This window comes from Ranitomeya imitator, chromosome 8 (assembly GCF_032444005.1).
Source record: "Ranitomeya imitator isolate aRanImi1 chromosome 8, aRanImi1.pri, whole genome shotgun sequence".
Taxonomy (NCBI): domain Eukaryota; kingdom Metazoa; phylum Chordata; class Amphibia; order Anura; family Dendrobatidae; genus Ranitomeya; species Ranitomeya imitator.
In genome coordinates this window covers 145,648,701-145,667,042 of record NC_091289.1, presented here as the reverse complement: position 1 = coordinate 145,667,042, position 18,342 = coordinate 145,648,701, and the positions used below count along the sequence as shown (strand labels likewise).

Sequence of the window (18,342 nt, the reverse complement as noted above, 5' to 3'; positions counted from 1 at the left end):
TAGCCATACAATGCATCTCTCCCCTCCGTCCATAATGCCTGGCTATTCACTGCAGAGCTGGAGCTCCCAGACAGCTCCTAATGCTGCTCCATGCACACCACACGTCTTCACTCTTCTTGGGTCCAGATGCTGCTGAGCCCACTGTGTTCTGCTCCTCTGTACACAAGCTGTCACTCTGATGCAGTAACTGCTGGTGACAGCAGGTCACAGGGCAGTCACACACAAAATGGTGCTGCCCTGTGATGCTGCTCTTCATTCTTACTGTTGGGGCAGTAACTGCTGACATCACCATTTCCCTGCCCTTTTGGGTGATCTAATATCCCTGGGGCAGAGCTGCTAAATCTCACTATAGCTGCTTGAGGTCTAAAACGGAAAATGCTCCCCCTAGTGGTAAATATGTATATTTGTAGAAAAATATATAATATTTTTCATATAGAAATGTTTGCAAACAGTGCAAACATTGCATTAATACATTTTAATTACTATTTTAAGCTTAATTTTACAAAAAAACAAAATACGAGAAAACTGGTGGCACCTTCCCTTTAAGGATATTCTAGTCTTTTTTTTTTCCTTTTCAGAAACCCAAATTGCCACAATGTTCATAGACCTACTCTTAACATCATCAATTATAATGGAATCGTGCTAACTGAAAGACGCCCAATTCATGAGCTACAACACGGACTTTGATCTGACAATCTTCCAAAATCATGGCCTCCACTTTACAGCACATTTTCTCTGAAGATGCTTTCACAGGTCACTTTGAACAGGAGTCATCTTCAATCGATTTCCTACACAATTTAAACCATTTGGCCCAAAACCTGGTAGTTGGAAGGCGCATCATCCCTTCATATATAACTCTGATAAATTTGTTGAGTCTTGAATCAAAGGACCAAGTCTGTTGGTCACGTCTATCCGTAGCAACTATGCGGAAGCACTGGGAGCCTCCTCCTACCTACAGGCACACCCGGCGTCTCTTCTGATTAGCTTTAAAAACTTATTTTTATTTGCCGGCCTGAAATGAAGTAGAGTCAAGGATGTCAAGATGCAAGACATTGGTCCCAACGCTCCAGTCATTGACTACAGATTACTGGTATGGCTGATGGACCAGGGTCCTGTGAATTGATTTGCACCAACTCAACACAGTAAGCTTTTCACATGTTCAATGTATGTAATGGATATGTACCGCAAGAATGGCAGTAAGGAAGACCCCCACATTCAACAATCATAAGCGAGGTCCCGTAACATGGTGACTTACTGATTTCTATATACTGTTCTTCAGATTTCTGCACAGAGGGTGGTGACATTCTTACAATTTGCTTTTAATTTGCAAACTCTACTATAAAATGACATGCAGAAACCGGTTGCTTTGGCAATACCTCCATCGAACAGCTATATATATATATAGAGCAGTGTTCGTGAATGTCCCCTACAGTGCATAATGAAGAACAAAACTCTCCAGAGCAGCTGTGCTCTGCCAGGAAATCATCAGACTTCTTAAGGCAGAGCAGTAGCAACGATCCCTATAATCAGCTTTATGAGAAAGACTTCCAGGCCTTAAGTTCTCATCCACAGACTAGTTATGCCAAGATTTCCCACCACCGATACGTATGACGCCCTGCAAGACCACAAGTCTGACTGACATGCTCAAAAAGTGACGAAAAAAGAAAATACAGTGTGAAGTCTCGTGGTCGCCGAATATTCTTACCTGGTCTTGAAGAGACATCACAGGGTTATTTTTGGTTGTGTTGATGTGAAGAACGTGATATTTGTTTTTTGCACACAGGTCATAGGCAATGTTTGTGAATGAAGTGCTGGCAGTCTTAGGAACCCTATTATAAATAATCAAAATGTCATCGTCTTCATCGAGCGGAATGTCTTGTCGGGATCCATCCATGGAATGGCGCTGTTCTATTTCCCGGACTTCATGGCGTGCGATGGCCCTCTCTGAAATACAGAAATATGGAGGCATATCAGTAACACTGGCAAGGTATACACTTGTAGAGATTAGAGTAGGACACACACAACTAGGCTGGACAATCCTGCGATAATTGGATTGTGTGTTAGACCAATATTAATACAGGTAGCTTAAAGACAACCCAAATCCCCCGATAGAACACATTTTCTGAGAGGTCTTAAAGAATTTGTATTAGATATAAATGGATCTTCAAATTCAACAAATCACGTGGATTTTACAGGGAAATTCAATTTGTAGTGAAATTATTCAACATGAATTGAGGGTTCCTTATTATTCACAAGACCCCAGATAATACTAAATGAAGAATTAAAAAACAACAACACAAACAAACAAAAAAAAACTACTCGCCTCAGCTGTCCGGTCTCTTTCCTTTTTCCCCCACATCCTCTTCACTCTGTACCAGGACTTCCAGCACAACTAGGCCTCTGATATCTTTGAACACCATGTCATCACTTGGGCGATGCGCGTCACTATATGCAATGGTAAGGCCACAGATGTCAGAGGCCTAGTTGTTCTGGAAGTCCTGGCCTGGAGTGAAGAGGCTGAAGAGGATGTGAGGGAAGGGGAAAAGAGGTGCTGAATACCGGTCGACTGGACAAACGAGCGGTGAGGTATTTAATTTTTTTACATCCTACATTTATAATGTTCCGGGTTCTTGAGAATAATAAGGAACACTCAATTCGTATTGAGGAAATTCTCTACAAATCGACTTTAGCTGTAAAATCCATGTGAAGTTATTTGATATGAATTGAGTGTTCCTTATTATTGTCAAGACCCCAGAGCATAATAAAAGTAGGATGTAAAAAAAATAAAAAATTAAATACCTCACCGCTCGATTGTCCAGTCAACCGGTCTTCAGCACCTCTTTTCCCCTTCGGCCTCTTCACTACAGGCCAGGCTTTTCAGTACAACTAGGCCTCTGATGTCCCTGCGCTCCACGACGTCAATCAGGTGACGGGCGTCATTACATGCACAACAATGGCAAGGCGCACACAGACGTCAGAGGCCTAGTCGTACTGGAAGTCCTGGCCTGGAGTAAAGAGGCCAAAACTGGATACACCACACCGGGGGAGGGGATAGGAAACCGTGCAAAGGACTGGAGAGTGGTGAGGTATTATGGTTTGCCTGGAAATCTACTTTTGGTAGCAATGGCTGGCCCGCCGTTTTGTCAGGTTCATATGTAGCAAATTGCATTAAATTTGTATTATGGAGATTGTAGAATACAAAATCAGCAGATGGAATACACAACATGTTTACTTTGGTTGGAAATCGTGAGGTATCCAGCAGTCATCAGATTAAACTGGCAGGAACCAGTGGGACACAGCAACACCCATCTACTATTTAGAGAAACCTGGACAGACCTAATCCTCATGCAAGAATTGTGGCCAAAAGCCCCCAATACATTTGGAAGGACAAGCTACTCAACTATGCACAAAAACATAGGAACTGGGAGCAGAAAGATGGCAGCAGGTGATCTGGACTGCATGTGAAATGTCTGGCTGCAACAGATGGCAGCGGTACAGTGATGAGGGTCTGCAGGTAACAGTGAAGCATGGGGGAACTTGCTTGCCAAGTTTCGGGATGCATTTCAATAAATAGAATTGGGGATTTAGTCAGAATTAATGACGCCAACGTGACACTGACCACAACATACAGGAAAATGTTATTAAAGGGAACCTGTCACCCCGTTTTTTCAGATTGAGATATAAATACTGTTAAATAGGGCCTGCGCTGTGCATTACTATAGTGTATGTAGTGTACCCTGATTCCCCACCTATGCTGAGAAATACATTACCAAAGTCGCCGTTTTCGCCTGTCAATCAGGCTGGTCTGGTCAGGTGGGCGTGTTCACAGCGCTCTTTTCTTCCCCAGCTTTCCGTTGGTGGCGTAGTGGTGTGCGCATGTCCAATTTCCGAATTCCCTGCGCGCACGTGAAGAAACAGCGCACGATCTGCGCTGTAATCCCTTGCATCGGTGGGGGCGGCCATCTTCCTGGGGCCGCGCGTGCGCAGATGGAGTGCTCTGCTGCACGGGGCTTCAGGAAAATGGCCGCGGGATGCTGCGCGTGCGCAGAAGAGATCGCGGCGGCCAGATGCAAACTCGGCTTTGGGAAAATGGCTGCCGCGATCTCTTCTGCGCACGCGCGGCATCCCACGGCCATTTTCCTGAAGCCCCGTGCAGCAGAGCACTCCATCTGCGCACGCGCGGCCCCAGGAAGATGGCCGCCCCCACCGATGCAAGGGATTACAGCGCAGATCGTGCGCTGTTTCTTCACGTGCGCGCAGGCAATTCGGAAATTGGACATGCGCACACCACTACGCCACCAACGGAAAGCTGGGGAACAAAAGAGCGATGTCACCACGCCCACCTGACCAGACCAGCCTGATTGACAGGCGAAAACGGCGACTTTGGTAATGTATTTCTCAGCATAGGTGAGGAATCAGGGTACACTACATACACTATAGTAACGCACAGCGCAGGCCCTATTTAACAGTATTTATATCTCAATCTGAAAAAAAAGGGTGACAGGTTCCCTTTAAGAAACATCTTCAGTGTAAAGAACAAGGAGACCTGGAAGTGATGAAAAGGCTCTGCACAGAGACCTGACCTCAACATCAAGTCAGTCTGGGATATAGCACGAAGATCTTAGGTCAGAATTGCATGATTTCTGATTACTTTTATTTTCTAATACAATACTGATATGAAAAGTTGAAAAAAAATACATTGCGGATTTGTGTGCGGATTTTTCCACGCAGATTCAGAAAAAAACTGCGGATTTACCACGGTTCTTGTGCGGATCTCACATGCGTTTTTACACCTGCAGATTCCTATTAAGGAATAGGTGTAAAACACTGCGGAATCTGCACAAAGAATTGACATGCTGCGGAAAATAAACTACAGCAAATCTGCGCTGAATTTTCCGCAGCATGTGCACAGAGGATTTGGTTTTCCATAGCTTTACATGCTACTGTGCAATCCGCTGCGGATCCGCAGCCAAATCCGCAACGTGTGCACATAGCCTTAATCATTTTCCCTAAAATCTGATTTACACAATAGGTAATTTTCTGAAGAAACATTCTTAGCTGGAATCAAATAGTTTTGTTTGTTTTTTTTTCCATAAAGACGGGAATATTCTTTTAATTATAGTGTACTTATTGGCACGTAATAAGGTTTACCGTTGACAAGAAATCAACAAAGCCATTACTCCATCGCTAAATATACTGTCTAAACATAATCCCCTCCTGGGATTCAATGCCACACTTTGCAAAATGAAAAACAATTCATTGGAGAGGCGTTTAGTGCAACAAGCCACGCGCAACACTCGGTCCCAATGGACAAGCATCTCCAGGCTTTACCAATGTGCAATAGATACTGTGTTGTTCCAAAACTAATTTCTCCCTCTATAATTCATTTACCACTTTAAAAAGGGTTATTCCCCGAGAAACAAGTTAGTCCCTTATCCAAAAGTATAGTGGTCGGACCCCCAGCAATAGAAATCAGGGCTCAAACTCCAATATTTGGGCTCTGCAACTGCTTCCTAAAGAGCCTCCGCACTATATGGGATGTCGGAACACAGCAATTGGCGTCCTCTGGCATTTCCATATACAATGGTTGGACCCTCTGTGATAGGCAAGTTGGATAGTGAAAAATTAATAATATACACTGCTCAAAAAAAAATAAAGGGAACACTAAAATCCCACATCTTAAATACCACTGAATGAAATATTCCAGTTGCAAATTTTTATTCATTACATAGTGGAATGTGTTGAGAATAAAACATAAAAATTATCAACGTAAATCACAAGTAATATCCCACGGAGGTCGGGAGTTGGAATGATGCTCAAAATCAAAGTGGAAAATGAAGTTACAGGCTGATCCAACATCAGTGGAAATGCCTCAAGACAAGGAAATGATGCTCAGTAGTGTGTGTGGCCTCCACCTGCCTGTATGATCTCCCTACAATGCCTGGGCATGCTCCTGATGAGGCGGACGATGGTCTCCTGACGGATCACCTCACAGACCTGGACTAAAGCATCCGCCAACTCCTGTACAGTCTGTGGAGCAATGTGACGTTGGTGGATGGTGCGAGACATGATGTCCCAGATGTGTTCAATCAGATTCAGGTCTGGGGAACGGGTGGGCCAGTCCATAGCTTCAATGCCTTCATCTTCCAGGAACTGCTGACACACTCCAGCCCCATGAGGTCTGGCATTGTCCTGCATTAGGAGGAACCCAGAGCCAACCGCATCAGTATATGGTCTCACAAGGGGTCTGAGGATCTCATCTAGGTACCTAATGGCAGTCAGGCTACCTCTGGCGAGCATCCTGCATGGTGTTGGGCTGTGAGCACAACCCCCATCTGTGGACGTCGGGCACTCAGACCATCCTCATGCAGTCGGTTTCTAACCGTTTGTGCAGACATATGCACATTTGTGGCCTGCTGGAGGTCATTTTGCAGGGCTCTGGCAGTGCTCCTCCTGTTCCTCCTCGCACAAAGACAGAGGTAGCAGTCCTTCTGCTGGGTTGCTGCCCTCCTACGGCCCCCTCCACGTCTCCTGGTGTACTGGCCTGTCTCCTGGTAGTGCCTCCAGCCTCTGGACACTACACTGACAGACACAGTAAACCTTCTTGCCACAGCTCGCATTGATGTGCCATCCTGGATGAGCTGCACTACCTGGAGCCACTTGTGTGGGTTGTAGAGTCCGTCTCATGCTACCACCAGTGTGAAAGCACAACCAACATTCAAAAGTGACCAAAACATCAGCCAGAAAGCATTGGTACTGAGATGTGGTCTGTGGTCCCCGCCTGCAGAACCACGCCTTTATTGAGTGTGTCTTGATAATTGCCAATAATTTCCATCTGTTGTCTATTCCATTTGCACAACGGCAAGTGAAATTGATTGTCAATCAGTGTTGCTTCCTAAGTGGACAGTTTGATTTCACAGAAGTTTGATTTACTTGGAGTTATATTCTGTTGTAGGGTCATGGGAATATTGTAGGGAAATATCTGCAGATAATGCCAGTGGACCCCCGATTATGGCGGCTGTTTAATTTTAGGAGCCAAGTGTTACCATCAAAACCTTCTTGTGTCTCCAGGCTACTGTTTGACGTATAACTCTCCAGTTCCGAGTTATTATGGCAGACGCACGTTTAGCAGATTAATCCTCCGGGACAGTGCAGAGTGATCAGCTACAATCAATGGGAGAATTGGTTTCCACATGCTGATTGCACAGGCAAGCAATCATTAAATCCATGGACATTACTGACATCTCTCGGTCAAACGACTCTGTGCCTTCACACAAAAAAGCAAAGTTTTAGACGACCCATCTCTATATCCTCAAAACGCCAGTGACCGACATTTCAATGAAAATCATATTAAATCCACTAATTAGTACTAAATCCTGAGTCATTTCCACATTTCACCCCAACATCTTGCCGCTTTACGTGCTATAGCCACAGAATAACCAAAGGTGGGCACAGCTATAGTGATATAAGGCAAAGTAGGAGGTCACCGACCGCTAGGAAGAAGGAGGACCCCAATGATAGAAAGCACTTATCAGCAAGTAGGGAGTCAGCTTATAATTATGGAGAAGTCCTTTTGCAACTGAAGTCTGATTTTACAATGGTTTAAGCCAACCACCACTAATATACTGTAGATTACCCCTTTAAATAGGTAATTGTCTATGTCCTACCCCCATAAGCTATGATTATGGGTGCATAGGCGAAACGCCAAAATGTAATATTTATCTCTGTACTTTGCAGGTTACCTTTTGGGGAGTCTGTACACAGGATGTGCCATAAATGGGGGTCCCACATCTACGTAGACAATGTGGCCCCATCTCTGATCGCCAGGAATGGAAGTGGGTGCACAAAGCAGTTCTCTGTATTCGCCTCTATGGGAGCCCCAGGTGCGCCATCATGCCCGCTCAGCTCTCCATTCCCACTGACACTAACAGTTTCTTATTTTGGGTTAGATATGGCTTCCGCCAATCGGACCCAACCCTACCAGAAGCTTCTGGCATACCCGGTGGCTATCCCTTTAAGTCTGCAGATCACTATGGGTAAATTAATAATCAGTGCATTATAATTTTAGCTACGGTAGTAATAATGCAATTCTTCTTACAGCATCCATTATACGGGACTTTTCCAGTGTCATTTTTAATGGTCGCAACAAAGTGATTATTACCCAATAATCAAAACATTACATATTTAATTAACGCCATGTGTCGTAACAAATGCTTCCAATGTAAAAACGCATTAAGGAAATGTCAGATTGGGAAAGATGCAAGAAAACGTAAACAGCGTCTTGAACTTTATAAAGCACTTTTTCACCAGACGAGCGCATTGTGACATTTTCCCCAGTAATTTCTAACCCACGGGAGAGCAGATTGTCATTTATTATGTACGGCTCGGCGTCCAATTACAAATCCGTTTGGCATATATTTTCTTTTCATTATGTTCTGTAGCTTTTAAGTTATTAACATCAGCAAAATGGGAAAAGTGTTAAAATAGATTTTACATTACGTCTACAGCAGTCGCTTCTTCATGCTGACATCCGACCGCGGTATCTTCTAGTACAAATTACATTATAGGAACAACGTGACAACTTACAATGTTCTTAAAAAGAAAAAAAAAAAAAATACAGAAAATCGAAAATTAAAAATTCCCATTCCCCCTCCACCATCAGTCCCAGTAAGCAGTGCCCAGTCTGCCAGCATGATTACGCAGGTCATTAAACTGCTATTGCTTACCCTTCATCAGTCCTTTACCCACAGTGAAAGCACAGCACTATGTGCTTGCCCTGAAAGGGAACTTATCAGAGGGGGGAAAATGAATAAAAAAACCAAACTGTACTTTCATCCATTGGGGTAAACTGCAGGTAAATACCATTTTAAACATGTGAAGCAGTCTAACAGGAAGTGCAGCTGCAGGGAGAAAATTAAGTTATATTCTCCCTGCAGCCGCTTGCTTGCAGTAATTGGGGCAGTGCAGGGAGCGGTTACAGTCAATCACTCCGCCTGCACCTTATCCTGCGCAACACACCCACATGTCCATCTGTCCGTCATGGAGCCGGGAGAGTGACGACACTGTGCTTACTGGCACCGCCCTGCAGGTTCTAACCTTCAGCAATGACCACATGCTGGCTGACATATTCCACCCCTTGACAAGTGCCTTAAGGAAATATTCAGTTTATTAATAGCTTTAATGTTACGGCTCCTTACTGTCTACTAGTGATGCGTGAACGTGCTGGGATAAGGTGGTAGCCGAGCATGTTCAAGTGCTAACCGAGTGTCTTAGGCGTGCTCAAAAAATATGTCCGAGTCCCTGCACCTGCATGTCTCATGGCTGCTCGCGATTCTTAGGCACTCCCTGCATGTGTTGCCGCTGTTGGAACAGCCGTGAGACATGCAGGTGCGGGGAATTGAACATATTTTTCAAGCACACCGAAGTCACTCGGTTAGCACCCGAGCATGCGCAGATAACACCTTATCCCAGCACGTTCGCTCATCACCACTGACTAGCCATTACACAAGTTCACAAACCATATATTTAGGGGATCATCTGACCATCGAGACTCTAATCCTGACAGTAGGGGCAGAATCCATCACTGTATCTCTCAAAGGCATTAATTAATGTGTTACGATGTGTTCAGGTCTACCCAACAAACTGAGGTCAGGCACCGAATGTTAAAAAAAATAATTAGGCGTTACACAATAATCCTATAGCTCCATGGTCACATTTGGTATTCCCATCACTTACACATGCGGCAGTGTTCGTTAGGCAAGATTCACACTAATAACCACACAATTCCCACATAGGGAAACAATGGGTTACTGGTAATTCCCATGGGTGAAGTCACTGTACAGCTTTCCCCGAAATGTCTATTGTAGGAAAAATTCCTTAAAACCGGGACAGAACATTCGTAGTATATTCCCCCAGAGAATTTACACCATTGCAAATTATATTATTTCTGCCCAGAATAACTAACAGAACCAAAATATTCACAGGTGTCACCTTGTCGTGATGCGATGGCGTTTACGTTTTTTTTTTTATTTATCAAAACAATGTTAACAAAGTACTCTGTTATTTATATACACAATTGCCATTTATTTACCGCAGGGTATTTGCTCATTTTATTTTGATCTTAGGCTCTTTTTGTTAAATGGCCACAGTGTGAACGCGCACATATATGCATTGCACTGATCGGGCTCAAATTTTTAGGGTTTACCTATAAAGGCAGGAATCAGGACTACGGTAGGAAACGGCCCATTACTTCTCGGGACGATTAGATTACACGCAGCCTGATTAATATGCAGTATTTCCACTGAATTGTAAGGTGTATATTCCTTTTTTTTCCAAGGGTGCATTAATCAATAGCAACTTCACGGGAAGATAAAAATAGTAGGACTCCTGGGCCCATCTCCGGCTAATTAGCCACCTCCTGGTGCTGAAAGGTTAAGCCATAAAACAGGGCATAAACATTTTTAGTTCGCCATGTCCTGAAGATCAGCATATTTAATTACATAAATATGTAATAAGACCACAACGAGGCGCGATAAACAAATTACTAGTTCTAAATGTCAACATGAATAAAGGGAGAGAACAATTACTGGAATAATGTCGCCCTGTAATATGAAAGAAGCGGAAAGGTACAAAAGCTTACAATAGGTATATACCGTATATGCATTGCCAGCCTCCCCAGTGCCAAAATCACCATCATCGTATAACACACCCACCAGATGTCCCATCCCGGGGTCTAATCTCTGACCAAGACACAAGCACTATTTGTTCTACACCATAATTCTTGAGTAATGGAGAATAATGACCAATTATATCGGGACTATATGGAAAGATTTCTCAAAAGCAGGAGTGATCAGCATCTACTTTTAAAACATTAATTGACCTAAAGTCCCATTATCTTAAATCTTCAAAAGCTCACCAGGTCTACCATGTGGTTGGGAGAAACTACAGTGTCCAAGGATCGGTATTTAATAACGTCTCTATTGGAGAAACTTTAAGAAAAAATATTAATATCATAGCCCCATTACAGAAAATACCATGGTTTCTGAAGGTGAACCTTGGCTTTCTCTTTTCTGCGAGACCGGTTGGTTGAGTCACGTCCGACAACTGGGTTGTTTGCTTGACAACCATTTCTTGCAATAAAGCGGTGTATCCCTGCCTGTCAGCAATGTCTGTATGATTATTTGGGTCTTAAACACCTCAAAATTACAATTATTGGCAGGGAGGATGGGAGAAAGTGGTCCCAGAACTGGTATTTATTGGTTGCTTATTACTAGAGCTCGCCGAGTGTGCTCGGGTAGGCACAGAGTGCCGAGGGTGCTCGGGTAGGCACAGAGTGCCGAGGGTGCTCGGGTATGCACAGAGTGCCGAGGGTGCTCGGGTATGCACAGAGTGCCGAGGGTGCTCGGGTATGCACAGAGTGCCGAGGGTGCTCGGGTATGCACAGAGTGCCGAGGGTGCTCGAGTATGCACAGAGTGCCGAGGGTGCGCGGGTATGCACAGAGTGCCGAGGGTGCTCGGGTATGCACAGAGTGCCGAGGGTGCGCGGGTATGCACAGAGTGCCGAGGGTGCTCGGGTATGCACAGAGTGCCGAGGGTGCTCGGGTATGCACAGAGTGCCGCGGGTGCTCGGGTATGCACAGAGTGCCGAGGGTGCGCGGGTATGCACAGAGTGCCGAGGGTGCGCGGGTATGCACAGAGTGCCGCGGGTGCTCGGGTATGCACAGAGTGCCGCGGGTGCTCGGGTATGCACAGAGTGCCGAGGGTGCTCGGGTATGCACAGAGTGCCGAGGGTGCTCGGGTATGCACAGAGTGCCGAGGGTGCTCGGGTATGCACAGAGTGCCGAGGGTGCTCGGGTATGCACAGAGTGCCGAGGGTGCTCGGGTATGCACAGAGTGCCGAGGGTGCTCGGGTATGCACAGAGTGCCGAGGGTGCGCGGGTATGCACAGAGTGCCGAGGGTGCTCGGGTATGCACAGAGTGCCGAGGGTGCTCGGGTATGCACAGAGTGCCGAGGGTGCTCGGGTATGCACAGAGTGCCACGGGTGCTCGAGTGAGATGTTAAGAGTCCGTGCAGCCGCCTGTTTCGCAGTTGATACAAAACGCAGGCAATCCCCACATTTTGTGGCAGTCTTAACATCTGCAAAACATGCGGGGGCGCTAACATCACACTCGAGCACCCGCGCTGTTCAGTGCATTCCAGAGCACGCTCGGCACGCTCTAGTAACAAGCACTTGCGCTCATCTGTAGTACTTATCACCTATTTGCGGGATAGATAAGTGTCTGTTGGCATATAGTCCGACTACACGGACCACCACCAGTCCCCAACACAGGGGTTCAGGCTGCAACACCACAGTGAGCCTGGTGCGGCTCCCTCCTTTAGACAATAACTCTCTGTAGGTTCAGGAAAGAACACATGCACATTAGCCACAATGATCAGACTCCCAGCCCATGTTTTATATTGAAACATCTTTTGAGCGTGTGCAAAGGTCATGGTGAAGGGAGGGGAAGCATGGTCAGCTGTGATCTCACCTATTGTGATTGGTGGATCCGGTGTTAACAGCTATGTATAGTAAAGAAATGGCTAGAATGGCGCTGTGACACAGATTAATTTGATACATTTGGTGAATAAATCCGATTTGTGGTTCTTCTTTTAACACCAATTAGATTTCGGTGCACAGGGGCCGGACTGTGCACTTTGTCTTCTCCCTGTCTGTGATGCCTCGGCTCCTCTGCTGCCTCCAGTCTTTGAATGACAGGTCACTGCTGAGATGTCAAACAAATGAGGCAAAATGGGGGCAGTGAGAGGGGCTGGGAAATCACAGACATAGAGAAGACCCCCTGTACAGTCCGGCCCCTGTGCACTAGAACCTAAATTGCCTAAAACTTAAAATGGTGATTAAAGAAGAACCACAAAGTTGATTTCCTCACCAAAAGTATCAAATTAATCTGCGTCACAGCGCCATTGTAGTCTGTACGTTACATTATAAAATCGTGCTGGCCGGTTCTCTAAGCTTTGTAACACTATTTGAGAAGACTTGTTCTAGAGCGGATGTTTTGCAGTGCACGGTGTGGCAGAATAAAAGTAGAACAGGCCGTCCTGTGACTATCAGCTTTCGCCTTTGGACTTATGACAAATTCACCAGATGAGGATAAACCCTGATCAGATATATAATAAATATAACCAGATTTCACATCTGCTGACTCTTTACAGTATATAGCGGTAATCAAAGCTATACATCACCAAAGACATACTCCCACTACCTAGCAACCTCTCTAAGGGGTGCATGGAATCTCCAGGATCCAGCTTGATGTCAGCGCCATAATGGAGCAATTGTTGGTTCGCTGAATGCTCTTCTCTTATTTCCCGATCCTGCAGACACCAGTACAAGAAATCAATCACACCAGTGATCGGAGCACAATTTCCAAGGAAGCAATAACACGGGACTTGCTGGATTTAGATGAACAACAGCAGCACTATGATACCCAGCCCAAATGTTAGAGAGAAATTCCTCTAAAATTAAATGAGCCCGCTGTGATTACGGTATTCATTAGAGCCCATCAGACACCCTGAAGAATCATTTCTGCAACCACCATGTTAGGCAATGCCAATCCAGTGCCAGCGGCTGCCTAGTAACAGGCCATTCATTACAGAGGGAAAGACCCTGCAGAACATCTTTAATGGGGATGAAAACCAACAAAACATCTCCACACACAGGAGACAACAGAAAAAGTGGCTTTATACTGATTTTATTGTATTTAAAGAGAAAGAGTTTATCACGGCACAATAGATTTGATCTAAATTTCCCCATATATTTTCTGCCTCAATACCTCTAGGACATGAAGATCTCCGCTACTGTCCTTCATTATTGACATCCACTTGGTAAAAATGTCTCCTGGTCCCACAGTGGTTACATAGTGCTCCTTACAGATACAGAGCAGCCTTTTAGCCAGGGCTGTGGAGTCGGAGCCCATTTTGGTGGAGTCGGCGTCATGGAAATTGAGGAGTCGGAGGTTTGGCTTACGGACTCCACAGCCCTGCTTTTAACCCCTTAGGCTGTGTGCACACGTTCTGGATTTTTCGCGTTTTTCCGCTATAAAAACGCTATAAAAACGCATACATTATGCATCCCATCATTTAGAATGCATTCCGCAATTTTTGTGCACATGATGCGTTTCTTTCCGCTAAAAAAACGCGGTAAAAAACGCAGCATGTTCTTTCATTTTGCAGATTTCCCACTATATCATTGCATTGGGAAATCCCCGGAAAAATCCACACAAAAAAAAACGCGCAAAAAAACACATGTGGATTTCTTGCAGAAAATGTCCAGTTTTGCTCAGGAAATTTCTGCAAGAAATCCTGAACGTGTGCACATAGCCTTACAGGTAGATTTGGGGCTTTAATGGCCAGGCATCGTTTCCCTTCTTTTGTGGTCACATTTCATGAGCTTTCATTTGTATTTAGGTTATTGACATGTCTTTATAGAACAAAAAACAAAAAACAAAACGCAAGCTTTTACATAACTATTTTGTATTTCTCTTTTTTATTGCATCAATTTGTAGATTTTGGAAAACTTTTATTCTTTGTTTTGGGAAGATTGTAAAAACAAAAGGTAATGGTGGAATTGCTTTTTCTCCCCCCAATGATGTATAGGTTTTCATGGTTTATTGCTTTTATCTCTATGAAACAGTTAAATAGTACACGGGAATAAATTAGGATCCAAAATACGGTATATCAGAATTTTACTTATTTTCTCTATTTACGCGCCTTTTTTTCCGAAGACAGAATGTCAGCACAGTGAGTCGTCAGGTTACACAGCATATTGACAAAAAGGTGGGTATGGGGGGAATGAGAGAAGATATGGTATGTTTGAATAGGGTAGAGGAGGGGAAAGCAGGGTGATAGGCAGAGGAACGGTTTGAGATTATCTAGCTAGAATCTGCACAGAGCTGGATTCACAGCTACATTGTTCTGTATATGACAACCATTATGCTAGAAAAATATTTAGAATTGAGAGTCCTCAGCGGTTGATACCTTTTAATGGCTAACTGAAAAGATGGTAACAAATTGCAAGCTTTCCAGACTACATAGGTCTCTTCATCAGGCAAAGACTAAAAGAAATTCTGAAGAATCACATATTTATGCCCAACATAGCACAGAAAAAAACATGGATAAGACAGGTGACATGAAGCAGAGTTACCATGAGTGATAAACAGTTATGTCCATAAATATTGGACCAGTCTTAATGGAGGAATGAATGTGTTGCACAGATTTACCGTATGTCTTTTTACATGAACTAAGGAACTTGCCCCTCAGACTATGAGGGGTCATCACAACAGAACCAGACCCCAATCAGAGGACAATAAAACATTCCTTATCTAAGAACCAATATTTATGGACATAACTGTTTATCACTCATGGTAATTCTGCTTCATGTCACCTGTCTTATCCATGGTTTTTTTTTCTATGCTATGTTGTACATAAATATGTGATTCTTCAGAATTTCTTTTAGTCTTTGCCTGATGAAGAGACCTGTGTAGTCTGGAAAGCTTGCAATTTGTTACCTTTTAATGGCTAACTGAAAAGATGGTATCAACCACTGAGGACTCTCAATTCTAAATATTTTTCTATCTACTGGCTAACACGGTACCGAGATATAGATCTTTCATGTACCATTATGCTAGCGCTTCCGTATGTGCAACAGAAAATAAATAGCATCCTTCTTTGAAAGGAGACATCATAGAAGTTGGTTTCACCCACAAGGTCATAGATAACCGAAAAATCAGATGGTTTGCAGAAGGGAAAACTGCTGAAAAACAACATACAATCATATAATGGATGGAGATAATGTAATTTCTCACGTAGATCCATTATACTGAAACTATACTTTTTAATGAAGAAAAAAAAAGTCAATGAAACTGTATGTGGGCTTATTTCTGGTGGCTTTGGATCAGGGCTCTGGAGTCAGTAAGCCAAACCTTCAAATCCTAGTTTTCCCGGACTCCACAGCCCTGCTTCAGACACAGTTCTCATGTCTTCTGGAATGGTATAATTAACTGAATTTGCAATCTTATAAAACGGGCAAATTATGCATGTCATTTCTCATAATGAATGGATTCTACGAGAGAGATGAATGGATTCTACGAGAGAGATTATATATATATATATATATATATATACACATATACATACACACACACACACACACTAGATGGTGGCCCGATTCTAACGCATCGGGTATTCTAGAATATGCATGTCCTTGTAGTATATTGCCCAGCCACGTAGTATATTGCACAGCCACGTAGTATATTGCAAAGCCACGTAGTATATTGCACAGCCACGTAGTATATTGCCCAGCCACGTAGTATATTGCCTAGCCACGTAGTATATTACCCAGTCACGTAGTATATTGTCCAGCCACGTAGTATATTGCCTAGCCACGTAGTATATTACCCAGTCACGTAGTATATTGTCCAGCCACGTAGTATATTGCCCAGCCACGTAGTATATTGCCCAGCCACGTAGTATATTGTCCAGCCACGTAGTATATTGTCCAGCCAAGTAGTATATTGCCTAGCCACGTAGTATATTGCCCAGCCACGTAGTATATTGCCCAGTCACGTAGTATATTGCCCAGCCACGTAGTATATTGCCCAGCCACGTAGTATATTGCCCAGCCACGTAGTATATTGTCCAGCCACGTAGTATATTGTCCAGCCACGTAGTATATTGCCTAGCCACGTAGTATATTGCCCAGCCACGTAGTATATTGCCCAGCCACGTAGTATATTGCCCAGCCACGTAGCATATTGCCCAGCCACGTAGTATATTGCCCAGTCACGTAGCATATTGCCCAGCCACGTAGTATATAGCAGAGCCACGTAGTATATTGCCCAGTCACGTAGTATATTGCCCAACACAGAGTCACGTAGTGTAGAGATTTAAAAAAAATAAAAAAAAATAAACATATACTCACCTATAGCCCGTTGAAGTCCTGCCGCCGCCTTTCTCGCTCCTCGCCACGCTCCCTGGACCGCTCCATTGCAAACGGCAGCTTCCGGTCCCAGGGCTGGTGTGAGCAGGACCTATGATGACGTCGCGGTCAAATGACCGTGACGTCACGGCAGGTCCTTGTCGCACACCAGCCCTGGGATGGGAAGCTGCCGCCTGCAATGGAGCGGTCCAGGGAGCGTGGCGAGGAGCGGGAAAGGCGGCGGAGGGTGAGTATAGCAGGTTTTTTTTAATAATTTTTAACATGACATTTTTACTATTGATGCTGCATAGGCAGCATCAATAGTAAATAGTTGAGGACACACAGGGTTAATAGCAGCGGTAACGGAACGCGTTACACCGCGGGCCGTTACCGCTGCCATTAACCCTGTGTGAGCGGTGAGTGGAGGGGATTACGGAGCGGGCGCCGGGCAGTGAGTGCAGGGGAGTAGGGGAGGGACTAATCGGACTGTGCCCGTCGCTGATTGGTCGCGGCAGCCATGACAGGCAGCTGCCGAGACCAATCAGCGAACGAATAACGGTGACAGACAGACGGAAGTGACCCTTAGATAATCATGTACATAGATATGCACACATATATATATATATATATATATATATATATATATATATATGTATGTGTATATGTATATATGTGTATATATGTATGTATGTATGTATGTATATATACATACCATACATACATATACATCTACATACATAATTGTCTAAGGGTCACTTCCGTCTGTCTGTCTGTCCTTCTGTCACGGTTATTCGTTTGCTGATTGGTCTCGGCAGCTGCCTGTCATGGCTGCTGGGACCAATCAGCGACGGGCACAGTCCGATTAGTCCCTCCCCTACTCCCCTGCACTCACTGCCTGGCGCCCGCTCCGTTAACCCCTCCGCTCACACAGGGTTAATAGCAGCTGTAACGGCCCACGGTGTAACGCACTCCGTTACCGCTGCTATTAACCCTGTGTGTCCCCAACTATTTACTATTGATGCTGCCTATGCAGCATCAATAGTAAAAATATGTCATGTTAAAAATAATAATAAAAAAAAAAAACCTGCTATACTCTCCCTCCGCCGCCTTTCTCGCTCCTCGCCAAGCTCCCGGGAACGCTCCATTGCAACCGGCAGCTTCCGGTGAGGTCCCGTCCCAGGTGTGCGACAAGGACCTGCCGTGACGTCACGGTCATGTGACCGCGACGTCATCATAGGTCCTGCTCACACCAGCCCTGGGACCGCAAGCTGCCGCTTGCAATGGAGCGATCCCGGGAGCGTGGAGAGGAGCGAGAAAGGCGGATGGTGAGTATAGCAGGACTTCAACGGGCTATAGGTGAGTATATGTTTAT

General features: G+C 44.7%; 1 protein-coding gene across 2 annotated transcripts in view; it reads right to left on the bottom strand.

Moving 5' to 3' along the window:
- Positions 1-18,342, bottom strand: part of HS2ST1 (heparan sulfate 2-O-sulfotransferase 1) — a 140,195-nt gene that overhangs the window by 42,726 nt on the left and 79,127 nt on the right. For both annotated transcript variants that reach the window (XM_069737520.1, XM_069737521.1), the window contains exon 2: positions 1,706-1,944. In XM_069737520.1, the coding sequence (XP_069593621.1) occupies positions 1,706-1,944 (239 nt within the window). The remainder of the gene's footprint in view (positions 1-1,705; positions 1,945-18,342) is intronic.